This window comes from Euprymna scolopes, chromosome 6 (assembly GCF_053919585.1).
Source record: "Euprymna scolopes isolate OS-2025 chromosome 6, ASM5391958v1, whole genome shotgun sequence".
Taxonomy (NCBI): Eukaryota; Metazoa; Mollusca; class Cephalopoda; order Sepiida; family Sepiolidae; genus Euprymna; species Euprymna scolopes.
Genome location: NC_136487.1, coordinates 120,279,165 through 120,295,266, shown reverse-complemented (window position 1 = coordinate 120,295,266; position 16,102 = coordinate 120,279,165). Strand labels below are relative to the sequence as shown.

At 34.7% G+C, this 16,102-nt stretch overlaps 1 protein-coding gene across 1 annotated transcript in view; it reads right to left on the bottom strand.

Moving 5' to 3' along the window:
* LOC145277917 (ATP-binding cassette sub-family G member 4-like) overlaps window positions 1–14,923 on the bottom strand; it is a 73,450-nt gene extending 58,527 nt beyond the window's left edge. Inside the window, exon 1 of the mRNA XM_080129975.1 lies at window positions 14,465–14,923. Coding sequence (XP_079986101.1) covers window positions 14,465–14,708 — 244 coding nt within the window. The 5' untranslated portion in view covers window positions 14,709–14,923. The remainder of the gene's footprint in view (window positions 1–14,464) is intronic.
* Window positions 14,924–16,102: the final 1,179 nt, after the last annotated feature.

Genomic DNA, 16,102 nt, shown 5'->3' with positions numbered 1-16,102 from the left:
ATGCTAGCAAATGCGCGTTAGAAAATTAATGGTTGCAAAAAAAGTGTAAACATTGCTTCCGGGTCTAATTTTCGTAGATTGAAATTTTGCTTATTTTTAAAGAACACATCAGTTTAGTGTTTTTGTTCTTTCTTTTGAATGCCCCCCCCCCCAAAAAAAAAACTATAATATGAACCTTTATTCAAATTTATTTACGTACAGAGGGGCGGGGGGATAATTTTAAAACATTCATACGAAAAAACACCATAAAAATACGAAATAGTATAAAGGCTACCGTCCGAACAGACAAACATAAATCCAAAGATTACTTGAATAATTCATAAAACGCTGGCAATCACAAGTTAACTACTACTTGTTTCCTCATGATGGCAGAGCTGATTAAAATCTAGTGTTGTCAGTCTTTGTTTACATTCTTTGTCGGCTGATATTTGTGAAGCATTAATCCAGAAGTGACTTTTCTAGGGGAATTCATCGTGAAGCACAAATATCAGCTGACGAAAAATGTAAAAAAAGACGGACGGAACTTGATTTTAATCGTTTTGTGTCTAGTTTGGCATATATATATATATAGTTTTCTTCCTTTGGAGATTGTAAGGCTAGGTATGGGGCAGCCAAACCAACTGCCAACATTGCCCTGCTTTTTATTGAAACCAACCGAGAGTTCTTTTTAGTATCCTCGCTGACTGTTCTCTTAAGTGCAATTGTCTGGATCTCTTTTGCACTTGGTTCACCAGGAGTGTTTATACTTTGTGTAAATAATTCACAATTGTAATCTACATTATATTTCTTTGTCAGTCTGTTTGTTCCCAGCTGCTGATCTAGCTGAAATTTTACATGGCCATTTGCTAGAAGATTCAGCGAACTATTATGGTATCCGTTCAAAGAACAGTTAGGGATTAATGCTAGAATGAGCACAAATTTAACCATATTCAACCATCCATTTGACAAAGCATAATCTATTTTCGAAGCAAAATTGAATCACATTTGCGAAAAGTCACTTTTAAGTAGTATTAATGAAGAAATGATGCAATCAATGGTGTTCTGGTGTTGTAGATTACAATCGTCACAATAAAACAGTAAAGGAGTTTTTCAACTGGCACCGAAAAGTTTAGAACGAAGTAGACACTTATGAGGAAGTTAAATGAAATACAGAACAAAGGCATTGTTTGCTAAAATTAAATTTTCTCAACAGTTTAGGGAGGTGGGGGGAGAGTCCCGTTTATTATTCAACGTTATAAACTGTTGAAATGCATTTAGTTTGTTTGAAAGTATAGTTTATTATAGGAATATTATAGAAAGTATGTTTATTATAGGAGTAAGGAGTACTTATACAGAATAGGACGGATCGTGATATTTTTAGACAGGATTTTCAAGTTATATTCGTTTTATGGTATCTATTTATTAAATTAGATACAGAATGGTTATAAAACGTTCTCCCTTCCCATGTTAAGGGGTTTCTAAATACTAACGTTTTCATTTCAGCACGGTCCGTATTCCGTACGAGTACCTTTTAGGAAATACAGGTCCCTCGAGAAAAAAGTTCTGAACGGATGCAAAATTAGTTATAAATGGGCCCCGCCTGCATTTCCTGGTGAAGGTGCCTCAGGCAATAGGTCATGCATCATGCATCCCCTCCGAAGGAGGTAATACCTAGGAAGATAACCTCGTGAGACCGAAAAGATACTGATAAATATTGGCGATTTTGTTTACCAAAATGTGAATTAACATAAGTATTCGTTAGATTTAATTACTGCCCCCTCCACTATTTTTTTTTTGAGTAGTAGTTATTGCGTTTTCTTTTTTACAGACCAACCAGCAAGTGTTTCTCAAAATAGAACTTGGCAAAAATAGAAGATTAGTCTATTTATTAGCTTCTGTAAAGGAAGGGGCGGATATTTATTTAATTAGATACAATGTTGGTATATCCCCTTTAGCTTGGGATAAATAAAAATTGTTTCAGTAAAAATAAACAAAAACGACTTAACCCCTCTGCCCCGACAGGCGGAACAGATTCAACACTTTGGTTCTAGCCTGAAATGTAGACAAAGCGGACTAGTTTTAGGTCAGCGTAGTTTCAGTTAAGGAGTGTTTTCTCTACTGCTTAGTAGTAGTAAGTTGGGTTTATTGATACTAGACTAGAGTAAATTAAATGTAAACATGTTCACGTGCTAAGGTATTATTCTGCTAGGTAACTAATAAAATTCGCCAAATAGAACAGTTTGGCACTATTTTTGCTGGAAAGCATTCACAAAACGTCAAACCTTAGCATAAAACAGACAAAAAGTGACTATTTTTTTTGTCACTTTTCAAATTAGCCATCCCGAGGAAATCTTGAAATATAAACGAAACGTTGAACATTTTTTTTTCGTCGAATTGGAATATTTCCATCATATATACCAGATATTGAAATAGTTACATGCTTCATAAGTATATTATGGCCATGGGGTGTTTGTTTAAACAAGGAAAGCATGTCCTTTAATCCATTTTCCCCCCAAAGAATTTATCCGTATCTTTAGAATATCCATATCACGATGGGGATCTAATAAAATAAATTCTTTAATATATGCGAGTGACAGAACTTAAAATTGCAATCAAATGACGCTTGTCGAAATAAGTATCAAATTTCATGCAAGTCCAAAATATTTTGATTTTTAAGTCTATGCCTATATTATGTCACTTGACATCATTTTAACATACTTCAAAGAAGCTGAAATTTTGGGAATGATGCCTAATTAATAATTTGAAGCATTCATAAATAGGCGCAAGTATCGTCATTTTTGTGAAGAACTTCCAGCCTCCTTTCGTTCGAAAACAAAAATACAGTCCACATTAACCAGCTGCTGCTGCTGCACGTTGCTCCAAAATTTATAAAGATTGGTTTTGTGAGTTAACCTAGCAAAGATTTGCTCCCTTCTTCGGTTAGATATTTTTTGCTCGCCTAACAGAAAGGTATGACGAACCAACAGGTTTTATGGCAACAGAACACCGACAGGTACTACTTTATCCCCCCCAACGAAGTAGGTAATGCCTGGGAGAATGGTTCACAGAAAAGATACCCCCCCCCCGAATTGAGCATGAATAAATAGTGCAAACAAAATGATGCAATTGTATACATTCCACAGGAGCATATCTTAAAGTGAATCAACGTTTAGACAACTGTTAAGGCAACGTTGGAATATCTCCAAATTTATTTCGTTTTCACATACATTTTGAATAATATTGATTCTCAAAAAATGTTATCCTAAAAGAAAATTGTACTTAAGCTGAACTTTAATTCAATACTTTAATCGCTGGCAGCCATTACTTTTTCTTTAAAAACCAACGTAAAAATAAGCTCAATTTTCTTTTTCTATAGGAAGGAATTTTAATTATGAACTTTAAAAGTAAATAAAAACACTAAATGAAGCAATAAATTCTTAAGCCTAAGAAAATGGTTGCAACGATATAGATATATATATATATATATTATAAATAAAAGGTCAGTTTTATATGAAAGTAAATTAGAATTTTTATTTTAAAATAAAACTATCAATAGAATTCAATAGATTTTATTGAAGATTTGGACGAATACAAAAGCGAAATTGACGAAATATTCCAATTGCTCCTATAATACAATCGAACGGAGAAATCGATTTCCTACATCCATTTATTTTTAATAGGATTTTAGAAAACGATGAGTCTAACGAATGAAATCAAAGTAACACCATTATCAGAATTCTCGTTTAAATCCATTAGAAAAATGGAAAGTACAGTCTTTACATTTTATGAATGTAAATATCAAATATAAAGGAAGAAGTTAGATTTATGTAAGCAAAACAAAAGATACTGCGTCATTGAATGAAGAAAACGATGAAGGTAAAAAAATGGCGGAGTCTGGTTATGCAACAAAAAAAATAGATGGCATTTTTAGCGTCGGTTTTTTAAATAATTTTGAACATTAAATTATTAACGTATCCTTTGGCCACAGGAAATTAATCGAACCCAACTAAAAAGAATTTCATTACGGTAATGTTTTAATCTTTAAAATGTAAGTAGCCCCAAAACTAAACTTTCAATACATAACAATTTTGCTAATAATTTCAATGTCAGAAATGGCTTCATTTCCAGTTTAAATGCGTCCAAGTTCCTTTAAAATTTTAAATCTTCGAAGGTCATTCATTTTTTTTAACTATGAAAATACAAAAGTGGCCGACTTGTTTACGAAGAAACCAAAATGCATTGTGGTGGACTTAATTTCATAAAGTTTCAATGCGACTTTTAAATAGTTATTTTGCACTACATTCATTTCAGTAAAAAAAGATACAAGTGTGCAGGTTAAAGAGGCAAGACGCGCGCACCAATACATAGATTTTTCAAAAGAAAAATGTGAACGCAATGAAAAACAACGCCAAAATTTCTGGAAATTGAAATAAGCATAAAACTAAAAGATTTAAGAATTCACTTAAATCAAATTGATTAAATTATTTTAGTTTGCAGTTTTAAAAAAAAAAAAACTCCATAGATTGCTTGCAAACAATGAAAAAGGAAAGTTCCATTGACTGCACTACAATAATTTGGCCAAGATCAAAGTGTAGTATCTGTTCAGATGCGGCACTTCCATTTCTTGTTCTTTCAGTGGAGAAGAAAATCCTTCACGACCGAGACAATTTTTATTTTTGTACCTTTTCTCCACGTTAAAAAAACGACCCTGGTGTCTAACTGTCCCGTGGGGAGGCATGGTAAATTAGGTACAATGACGTAAAAGTAGATCGTTAAAACTGAAAAAAATCTTGAGAAAAATGTTATTTTCAAAATAATGAAAATGGATAAATTAAAAATTAGTTCCTCGGAAAACAGACCATTTCTATTACATTAGTTTATTATGAAGCTAATTATATTGTTCAATTTAAGGCGTCAAAAGCATTTTCGAACGGACATAATAAATTAATATCCAACGACGATTTCTTAATGGGAATGCAAAATTTATTTCAATTGCCAGTTTAATCATTTCCGGATAGAGAGCCTTTTGGCTAGGAACAAATTTTTCCGCACATTAAAAATCGATCTTGTGTCCAGCTGCCCTCGTGGGGGAGGCATTTAAATGAATTTGAAATAAATAGAAATGCAGCAGAGCGTCATTTCAAAACAAGTTATTGCATAAAACCACATTTATCTTTGCTTTGTTTTTATATAATTACTAGATAATACAGCTAAGTCAATATTTTTATGTAAATCATCAAATATTTAGAAACCTCAAAATGTTTACAAAAACATTTGGAAATTCGAAGTTACGGCTGCTGTTGCTTTCAGGCAAACAACCGATGAAGATCCAGACATTTCATGGTAACATATATATAACACGTACTTTTGTCAACAAAAACAATATAAATGCTTTTTATAATAAGTGATTTCGAAATATAGCCCAGCTACTACACTTTTCTAGGTTTCATAATCGTTCCAACTAATTTTTCTGACTCCTTCAGTTTCATCATGTGAATTGTCGGATAGGCGCAATCTATTTGATTGCATTCTTTCTTATTAGGGACTTCACACCTAATATACTAATAATCACCGAGAAAAAAACCCAAAAAAACTACCAACTACTTGCTTGGGACGAGTTAATCGTTTCTATTTTTATGTCACAAAAGATTGCATATCTTTCATTTTTCAATACTGCTCAGCCAGATTTGTGCTTATAACGTTTGTCTGGAGGTGTTAAGTGCAGTCGTTTGCACAGTTCTCAGTAAATTAGCTTCTCAACGCAACCATGTCTAATTTCATATTTTTTCTGGGCTAAATTATTGCACTCACTCATATCCAGTTTAGTCTCTTTGTCCACCAACTCTACAATCTCTGGAACTTATGTCTCGTGGTTTCAAGAGAGCTTTCGTTTCTCTTTTCACGTGTCCTTTTCGTAGCCATGCTTAGTATTTCTCAAAAGGAGAAAATGCCTATTCTAGGGAATAAATCCGAGCAATTGGGAGTAGGATGTTAAGATTCTGCAAAACCTCCCTCCGCAGTTGTCGTGGACAGACGCCATTTGTTTTATCGTTTGTTGTGAACGAAATCACATTTTGAAATAAAACTTGAACAGTTTCAAAACGTTAACAGGTTAGAAAATTATATATCTAGGGCTAGGACAACAGCATATTCTTTTCACCGTTTCGATTCTCAAGTATATATCAGACAGTTAATCAACTGAGAACCACATCACTAGCAGCATATAAGATAACGGATATACACTCGAGAGTCAAAACAACGAAAAGAATATGCTGTTATCATAGCCCTAATAATGCATTTGATAAAATAAAAAAAATAAAAAAATATTATATATAATATATATATATGCAACAGTGCACTGCACTGAGTGCACTGCAGCTCAAACATTGTACCAGGATTATGACATGAACGTAATTCGCGTTAAATCAATTTAATATTAGGTATAATATAGGAAAATACTTTTTAAATCAGCCGACATACTGGAATAGATCCAACATGATCAGTAGTCAATATAATATTTTGGAATGGAGTTATAGAAAAGGTAACTTATTGGAAATAAAAGAATCAGGTTATAAGATGTGCTTACAGTTATATCGCATAGGATTAGCAAATCTCGATGGTGGCAATCTTTCTAGGGCAATTGCTCTTGACATATCTAAAGCCTTTGATAGGGTATGGCATAAAGGTTTACTTCATAAGATCGCTAGCTATGGTATAGCTGGAAAAGTCTTCTCAATTATTAAATCATTTCTTTCCGATAGATTCATAAGAGTAGTAGTTGAGGGGCAAAAATCAGAAGCTCACAGTATTAATGCCGGTGTCCCTCAGGGGTCCATCCTGGGCCCAACTCTTTTCCTGATCTACATTAATGATCTTCCAAATCACATCCTTACATCATTTGTAGACATTTATGCTGACGACACACCATTTATGGTAGCACATCTAAGACAGTAAACGACCAAGTTCTCTCCAATTCTCTCTCCTCTGATCTTGAGCACGTAGTACAATGGGGAAAGGAGTGGCTGGTTACTTCTAATGCATCTAAAACCAAGCTTCTCTCTTTACATCAACATTCTAATCCACATCTGGCATCAATTGAAATGAATGGCTCTCGTCTTCAGGAGGCCTACAGTTTTGACAAGCTTCTGGGCTTGACCATTATTCCTGATCTTAAATGGAACACGTACATCAAATCTGTTGCCAAGGCCGCTGGAAAAATGGTGGGATCTTTCTATCGATCCGGTAAATATCTCACTGCTGATGCTATTCTCTATCTATATAAGAGCTACGTACGTCCAAGGATGGAATACTGCCACATCTGGGCAGGAGCTGCTAGAAAGGACTTGTCCTACCTTGATAGAGTTCAAAATAGACTTCGTAGCCTCGTAGGAGATGTCCTTTTCTCTTCCTTGCAACCTCTATCTCACAGAAGAGATGTTGCGAGTTTGTCTCTGATGTATCGTTATTTTCATGGAAAGTGTTCGACTGAGCTTCAATCTATGGTCCCCCCTCGACAAACTTTCACAAGAAACAATCGTCTAGCTGTAAACACTATCAATAATTCCCTCCACTCTTTATCTGTGCCTAAACCTAAACGTAGATTCCATAAACAAAGCTTCTTTCTTAGAACTGCACGCCTGTGGAATTGTCTTCCGTTTTCCTGCTTTCCGGCTGACTACAATATGGTTGTCTTCAAGTCTAACGTAAATAAGTCCTTGATGAGCCGTTCCATATAAGTTATCAAATTTACCAAATTTTCATTACTAATGATTACTATATTGTCCAATTTCTACTGTACACTCTTTAACCCTTATCCTTAAGTGGCCTCGATAATGTGGTGATGCCTAGCATTTTAGAATAGCCGCAGCCGGCTGCGAATAGTCACTTCGAAAAAAAAAAAAAAAGTTATTTATAATTAGAGAAATTAAAAAAAATTTTTTTTTAATTATGCAGTTAACGTTCCTAGGGGAAGGGGTCAATGTGGGACAGGGACAATGTAGCAGCCAAACGTGTGCAACAAAGTTTTTGCCAGGGTTCACCTGCTGAATAAAGTTTACAATGTTAAGTCACATGGTGTTGAATAATAAGTGATAAGTTGCGTACACACTAAATTTCGGTTGGCAAGGCTGTTTCAAAAAAGATGGACTCCTTTATCGTGCTAGAAAATTATCACACCAGAAAGTATCCTATATATTTACAAAGGCACCATTTTGCTCGTACATGGGGTATTGTCACATCTGGGAATCCACTACTCGTCTCCCACTCGCCCCCCCCCCCCACCAATCTAATAGGCCCCGAACTATCGGCCAAGCTCCAACCTATTTCCATTTGCCGCACAGTGTTGCAATGTTGCATCCCTGTGCTAAGGTGCTTGTTTTACAAGTACTTTCATGGAAAGTGCTCTGCTCCGATGGACTCCTAACACTTAAGGTCCCCTCGACTGTTGAGGTTCATAGATGTCGGAACGCCTTCTAGTTTATTCTTAAATAAACAGCACACTTAAGAGAAATTGCGAGTTGTTTTGGTATATTTTATTCGCAGTTTTGTGTGAGGGGTGTCGAAAATTCCCTCAAAATTCTGATACACTGGACCGCTGGCTGGACTTTGGAATTTCCTCAGTTTCCTATATTGCACTAGCCTGCAGAAGTCTTAATTTAATGTGAACAGATATCTTTGTTCAGTCACCTGTTAGACATGATCCCAAAGATCAGTCCCTCCTCACGTGTAAGTGGCAGCACGTCTTGTTTGAGATGAAGTTTTACAAAAGCTTAAAAATAAAAAGCGGAAACTGCGCGCGCCGCAGTGGGTGTAACAAGTTGAAATAATTTCGCTCATTTTTGTAAGAGTTTCATATTTACTTGCCTCACCACGAGGGCAGAGAAAAAAAAAATGTCGGTTTTTAACGTGAGAAAACTCACTTCTCCAAAGAGGGAGAGTAAATAAAAATACTGCTTTTGTCGCGTTTTCTCTCCGGAAAAAAAAAAATAAATAAATAAATACACTTCGCTCCTAGGCACTAAATGTTTCGTTTAAAATTTACTGAATAGAAAGAAATTGTTCGCGAGAAAAATTTTATTAGAGGGCAAGTTCAATGGCAAATCGAAGGAGAAAGACAGAGGTAGTTATTCATTAGAACACGGTAAGGATTCGGATACAAAGTGAAAATAAGAGAAAGACAAAATAAAATGAAAAGGTCAAATTAGTACAAAGGAAGAAAGCAGATGTGGCAACAACGTTATGTGTAAGTGAAAGTAATGCCGAAACACGTGTCGTTTCGTTAACTACCATAGATAACGAACGGGAAGGAGTGGTGAGGGAGAGGAAGAAAACAGGGGTTATGGAACCCCCCCCCCTCTCCCTTCCCCACACGAACGAAGGCGAGGGAAACAAATTTACTAGGTCCACGCCACTGGTCCAGAAATAGTTTTTTTTTTTTACCTTCAACCGCGGTAAAGTTAGATATAAGGTTATTTTATAGCTGTGTGTGTGTGTGTGTGTGTGTGTGTGTGTGTGTGTGTGTGTGGGGAGAGGGCACCCCAGGTGAATGAAAAATTGCCCAGATTAATCTTCCACCGTGTAGGAGTTCCTCTACAGATAGGGGCGCCTCAAACGATCGTCAATAACCCACACTTCTTTTCCAAAAAGGAGGTAATGCCCGGGATGATGACACTGTCCGGTCTTCCGAGACTACTTTCAGTTTCGAGAAACTGAAGACACCTGTAATGAAGCACAGGTTGCGCAATCACTAAACGCACATCCCATGCAACGGCATTGCAAGAGTCCAAGGGCGATCAGAAGTTCAGGACGACTGAAACCAACACCGGGATGAGCAGAGAAAAACTAGTGTTGCTATTTCAGAGTTTTCCTTCTTGGTTAGTGGCACAATCAAAACTTGGGAGCATAGTCTATTCTATTATTAGAGGGAAGACATGATCCATACTTTCCAAGGGCATTGGGAAAAGTGGAGTAATCTTTCCCAATTTAGGTAATTTTAGCTACTTATGCAGAATACGGATCGTGCCGAAATAACTAGGGATTTAACAGAAGTAAAAATAAGAAAGCGTAAAAAGTTCAAACATAACAAATAAAGGTTACCAAAGGCAAAATAACTTTGCGTTTTAACGTATTTTAATGCTTTTAACTGGTTCTAAAAACAAGTAGTGGCGAGTTGGTAAGTTAGACCGACAACATGGAAAAACGGTAAATTTATACAAACACCGTGACAGCGAATTAACCCTAACCCTAACGCTGTCACTGTGTTTGTATAATAATACCGAAAAACTTACCTAGGTAGGTAGAAGAGTAGCTTATCTTGCCTTTGGTAACATTTGTTACATTTCCCCCCCGTTTGTTGGCTTCTCTGCTAAATCCCTATAACATTGAAACCCCATTTTGGTGCTTATGCAGAGAAGTTACCGTGCTATTTTCTTGATAGTATTTCCAAGTTGAATTCAAGTTTTACGATATCTGATTGTTAGGTGAAAGTACGGAATACCCCCCCCCATATGTTAAGAATGTTTTTTTTAATGACATTATTTCAGCATGATATTTTCTCTGCATGCAAGTAACCCCATTCTTAAGATGGTATTTTTTTTTAATTCTTCTGTACGTTCATTTAATTTAAAAGATGAAAAAAAACTGAATTTAACTTGGAAATCCTGTTATTTGTGTCCATCCTAATAAAGAGGGGGGGGGTCCACAACCATAAATTCTCAAATATTAAACTTAATTTTGATCAATATTATTTACTAAATATCTTATTTTTATATCAACGTGTAACCATGGAGAAGGGAATAGATAAAGGGACTTAAAACGATGAAAATTACAAACCAACATGGTGCATAAAAAACTCCAATAAAATTTCCTTCAAAGTCGATTTCAGAATTTAATCGAAAGTTTAAGACATTAAAAATGAACGTTTCAGAGAAGCGAGACATTTGGATAGATTTATTTATTTTACAAAATTTAAAAGTGGAAAAAAAAAAAAAAAAAAGTTCTTTTCAGAGTTTTTACTTTAGATCGAAGTCATTCAGACACGTGTACATTAAGAACAATAGTGAGAAAAGGGACTAATTACGACAGAAAGGAAACTTGAAGAGAATTGTAAAAAAAAAAGTATAAAAGGAAATAGAGACGACTATTACTTAAAATTTTTGCTTATCTTGAATTTTTCAACTTTAATATGCATTGAAAACATTATCTTAACGAAATTTGTCCTAATTCCATAACAATCTGACTTCAGTAATAATTTAATGACCAGTTACAATATTTTGAGGAATATTTGGTTGAATTCTGAAAAAATACTGGTACTAGTGCATGAGCTGGCCTGGGCGTGGCTTATCACTCGCTCGGATTTCTCCGTAAAATGACGTCACATGCTGCCATCTGACGGAGAAAATGGACGAGGGGTGGGGTGCGTACAGAGCATTTTCTTTAATTACTATAAAATTAATATAGTGGTAAAATTATTTAAAAAAAAAAAAAAACAGAAGCCAAATTAAAAAAAAAGAAGGCCAAACCATTTCAAAAAAGGTCAAATTCACGAAATTAGCCATTAAAAGAATAATAAATGGTAACAATAACATTATGAATAAAAGTTACTTTCCAACTTATCTGCATCATTCGTTGGTATTTTTAAGTAGTTTTAAGTGCTTTTTATTTCATATCGAATGTTAGAGCGGTTTCCGCTAACTTTGCCAAATTTTAAAATGCCGTAAAACATACCCTGTTTTTTTTTTTTTTTTTTTTTTTTTAATAATTACTACTTTTTTAAATAGAAAAATGAATGATGCAGGTAAGTTGCAAAGTAATTTTTATTGTCAAATAATAACAGAAAAACTTACCGTAATTATTTTTCACATGCATGGGAGTCAAATAGAAGAAAACTTGTAATGTTTCCAAGGAAAAAAGCTAAACAAAAAAAAAAAAAAATGGACGACTCTAGCACTAGCAGCAGCAGAAGAAGCGCCAAATACAAGTTTCCAGTGCTTGAAAAATGAATTGACGAATAACACCGACCACTCTAATTTGTTTTTTTTTTTTAAAGGTAATTGAGGTCGCTGACAACGAATCTGATAGTCAAACTTGGTGCAAATTTACCGTTTGCATGGTATTTACCCCTGAACCCACGAACTACTTTTGACCATTTTGCAGCTTCCGTTTATGCTACGCGCATACAGGGGGGGGGATGTGGTGTTGGGGCGCGCGCGCCCCAACACCACATCCCCCCCCCTGTATGCGCGTAGCATAAACGGAAGCTGCAAAATGGTCAAAAGTAGTTCGTGGGTTCAGGGGTAAATACCATGCAAACGGTAAATTTGCACCAAGTTTGACTATCAGATTCGTTGTCAGCGACCTCAATTACCTTTAAAAAAAAAAAAAAAAAAAACAAATTAGAGTGGTCGGTGTTATTCGTCAATTCATTTTTCAAGCACTGGAAACTTGTATTTGGCGCTTCTTCTGCTGCTGCTAGAGTCGTCCATTTTTTTTTTTTTTTGTTTAGCTTTTTTCCTTGGAAACATTACAAGTTTTCTTCTATTTGACTCCCATGCATGTGAAAAATAATTACGGTAAGTTTTTCTGTTATTATTTGACAATAAAAATTACTTTGCAACTTACCTGCATCATTCATTTTTCTATTTAAAAAAGTAGTAATTATTAAAAAAAAAAAAAAAAAAAAAAAAAACAGGGTATGTTTTACGGCATTTTAAAATTTGGCAAAGTTAGCGGAAACCGCTCTAACATTCGATATGAAATAAAAAGCACTTAAAACTACTTAAAAATACCAACGAATGATGCAGATAAGTTGGAAAGTAACTTTTATTCATAATGTTATTGTTACCATTTATTATTCTTTTAATGGCTAATTTCGTGAATTTGACCTTTTTTGAAATGGTTTGGCCTTCTTTTTTTTTAATTTGGCTTCTGTTTTTTTTTTTTTTTAAATAATTTTACCACTATATTAATTTTATAGTAATTAAAGAAAATGCTCTGTACGCACCCCACCCCTCGTCCATTTTCTCCGTCAGATGGCAGCATGTGACGTCATTTTACGGAGAAATCCGAGCGAGTGATAAGCCACGCCCAGGCCAGCTCATGCACTAGTACCAAAATACTTACACATTTGTAAAATTTTTGTTTTAACTCATTTTTACGAACTTCATGTACTTCGCCGCTATTTGTCTTATTCACAGATATTGATAAACACTATGATTTTCGAACAGATCAAACGTTCGAAAGTGAGTAAAACCACTTTTCCAAATATGTGAAAGAGTAACTTATTTTGCATTTAATAACATTTGTTTGTTATATCAAAAAAAATAAAATTTACCACTTTTTCGTACCTCCAGATTGTAAAAGGTTACCGTGACATTTATTGGATGGGTTTCAACCACCATTTTGTTTTATTTCTTATTTTGAAGTGATTATCGACTCTTCAAAGACATCGCAGATTATCTGCGACGCAGATATCTTGTTCTCCGGCAGCGTTCAACATTACTCGTTTTTCGGACCGAATAAACATTTTATATTAAATAAAAACACTAAAAACTTATCCAGTCAGGTAGAAAAGTAACGTATCTTGCCTTTTGTTATGACAACTTTTTCGAATCTATGTGTACAGTAAAACAAACCAAAAAATAACGAAACAAGGCGTCTACAGTATGGAGAAAGAAACGAATATTTGCGATTTATTACAAGTAGGGCTGTTTTGTAGTGATGACGTTAAAAACAAGTGGGGGAATAATAATCGACTCTACATTTTCAGCGTCACATTCTTTTACGATACGATTAGTTTAAAAAAATTTACATTACAGTTTACTATCCAGTAACAAAGTAAATAATAAAAAAATCTAGCAATAAGTCAAGAAACCGAGAAAAAAAAAAATCCTAATAAACTTTCAAACGCATTGTGTGTGTGTGTGTGTGTAATTTATCCAAGTGAAATAGTTAACGATTCTTTAGGTAAAGAGTATTTTCTGTTACCGTTTACTTTATATGTGTGAGATTATGTGTGTGTAGGTACTAGTGCACTTATTGATATGTGCTGAAATAACGGTATAATTTAGAAAGCCATTCTTAACATAGGGAGGAGAAGGTGTTTTGTACCTATTCTGTACTTTAACCTCACGATCAAACTTGAAAATACTATTAAAAATAAATAGATAAATAGCGCGGATCAATAAGTGCACTAGCACCAAATTCTATAATTGATCGCGTCTTTATAAATAGACGTTTTCTTTGGTCCGTGATATTAGATTTTTATAAAATAAATCCTCTTAAAAAAAAAAAAAAAAAAAAAAAAAAAAATATTAAAAGAGATCCTTGTATATCTTTATCACGCAATTTAAAATTTACAAGGGTATAAGCGAGAGAGATTGGGACGCTAAAAACGTACACAATCAAGTAATGTGCGCGTCGCGAGAGAGAGAGAGAAAATGCGATTATATAATTTTATAGTAGATGGAAAAAGAAAAATGGTCGTTACCTTTGTGTCTTCCTTCCTTAATAGAATAAGTTAAATCCCTGAACTCTATGTCGACGGCTTTCCTTTTCGGGAGCTTAGCAAATCTCCCTTTGGGGTCTTTCGCCTCTGAAGGTTTGTGCAACGGATGCAACGGCATTGCACCTCCGTTCGCCTCCATCTTCTTTGCTTCAGCCCTGGCCATCGCTTCATTCGATGCCGTATTATGCGGAGGGATGTGTACATGAATTGACAGTAACTCTGCCATCTTTTCTTTCTTTTCCGATTTCTAACGAAAAAAACAAAGTCTATAATATATAAATAATAGACTTGGCGGTTATTATTCTAATTTGAGCATTAATATATATTTTCAACCATTCGAGCTGAAAACAACAGTCAGACACGACTAGAGCGTCTGCATGCTACTAGCATCCATTGACGATTGCCTCCCTTTGTAGTCTGAAGGGGATTAAGTTAATGGACGAGTCAATTTTTTACGTATAGGGTTTAAAGCTTGTACGACGACTTATTTTCTCCGTAATTGTATGATTAATTCTTTATAAAAACGATCTTTTTTTTTACTACTTATTTAAGTATACACATAAAACGCATTTTAAAAAGTTCATTAAATTCTTAAAATGTATAATTTTATTTGCTTTTATTTTCAAAACGGTAACCTTAACTCACCTAAAAATGGTTCCTTCTCACGACGTCACTAGATTTAAAAGCCAGAGGGCAAGCTTTATTTCCACGCACAATAATCCTCCGAGATTATCTCTTAATCTGCCATAAAATACCCCCCCCCCCCAAAAAAAAAAAAAAAAAAAAAAATTTACACGCTCAGGGGTGGTTGATGGAGTTGCTGCATTGAACACCCAATTTTATTAAAAAAAAATTTAAAGCTAAAAAGATTAAACAGAGCTAATAATCAAATTGGTTGGAAATCATTAACACATTTTTAATAATTAATTCCTTCATTAAAAAAAACAACACATTTTTAAATAGTGATGTTTATTATCTACATGCGTGTGTGTCTTTTTATTTTTTTTTTAATGAAAAATGCCATCCTTGTTCAATCTCTAGAGACAATTGTAAAGGTACCTGTACAGTGAAGCAAGAATTGTGCAATCACCAGCAGTAGTGCTTTTGAATTGGCATTGCTGATTCCAGAACGATTTGAAGCAATGATAAAATAAGCAGAGAAAAACTTTTAGATTAGTTGCACAACCAAGTCTTAAGAGTCCAGTCTGTTCTACTACTTAATTCATAGTTGGAGGGCGGATATATGGACTCATACATTTCCCAGGAGTCTGTATTATTTAGACTACTCCCCTCCCCCCACATTTTATTAAACCACTAGTCTGGTTGCCCGGGTGTTTGGAAGTGTGTGTTGAGCAAAAAAAAAAAAAAATCGTAGTAGGCAGGCAGGCTCGAACCCGTACCGCGAAGAAGGAAAAGAATGTGAAAATAAAAACATGTTTTTGTTGTTGCGTCCATCGCAAAACCAGAACTGACAAACGTCAAAATTTAGACTAGTTAATCGAAAAGAGTGAATGACTTTTGAAAATAACTGCGAAAAAACCGACTCCTCCTTGTAGAAAACTGCACCCGCGTTGAGGGTGAAGGAATTAATGTTTTTGGCCAATTTTTCAATATTTGTTG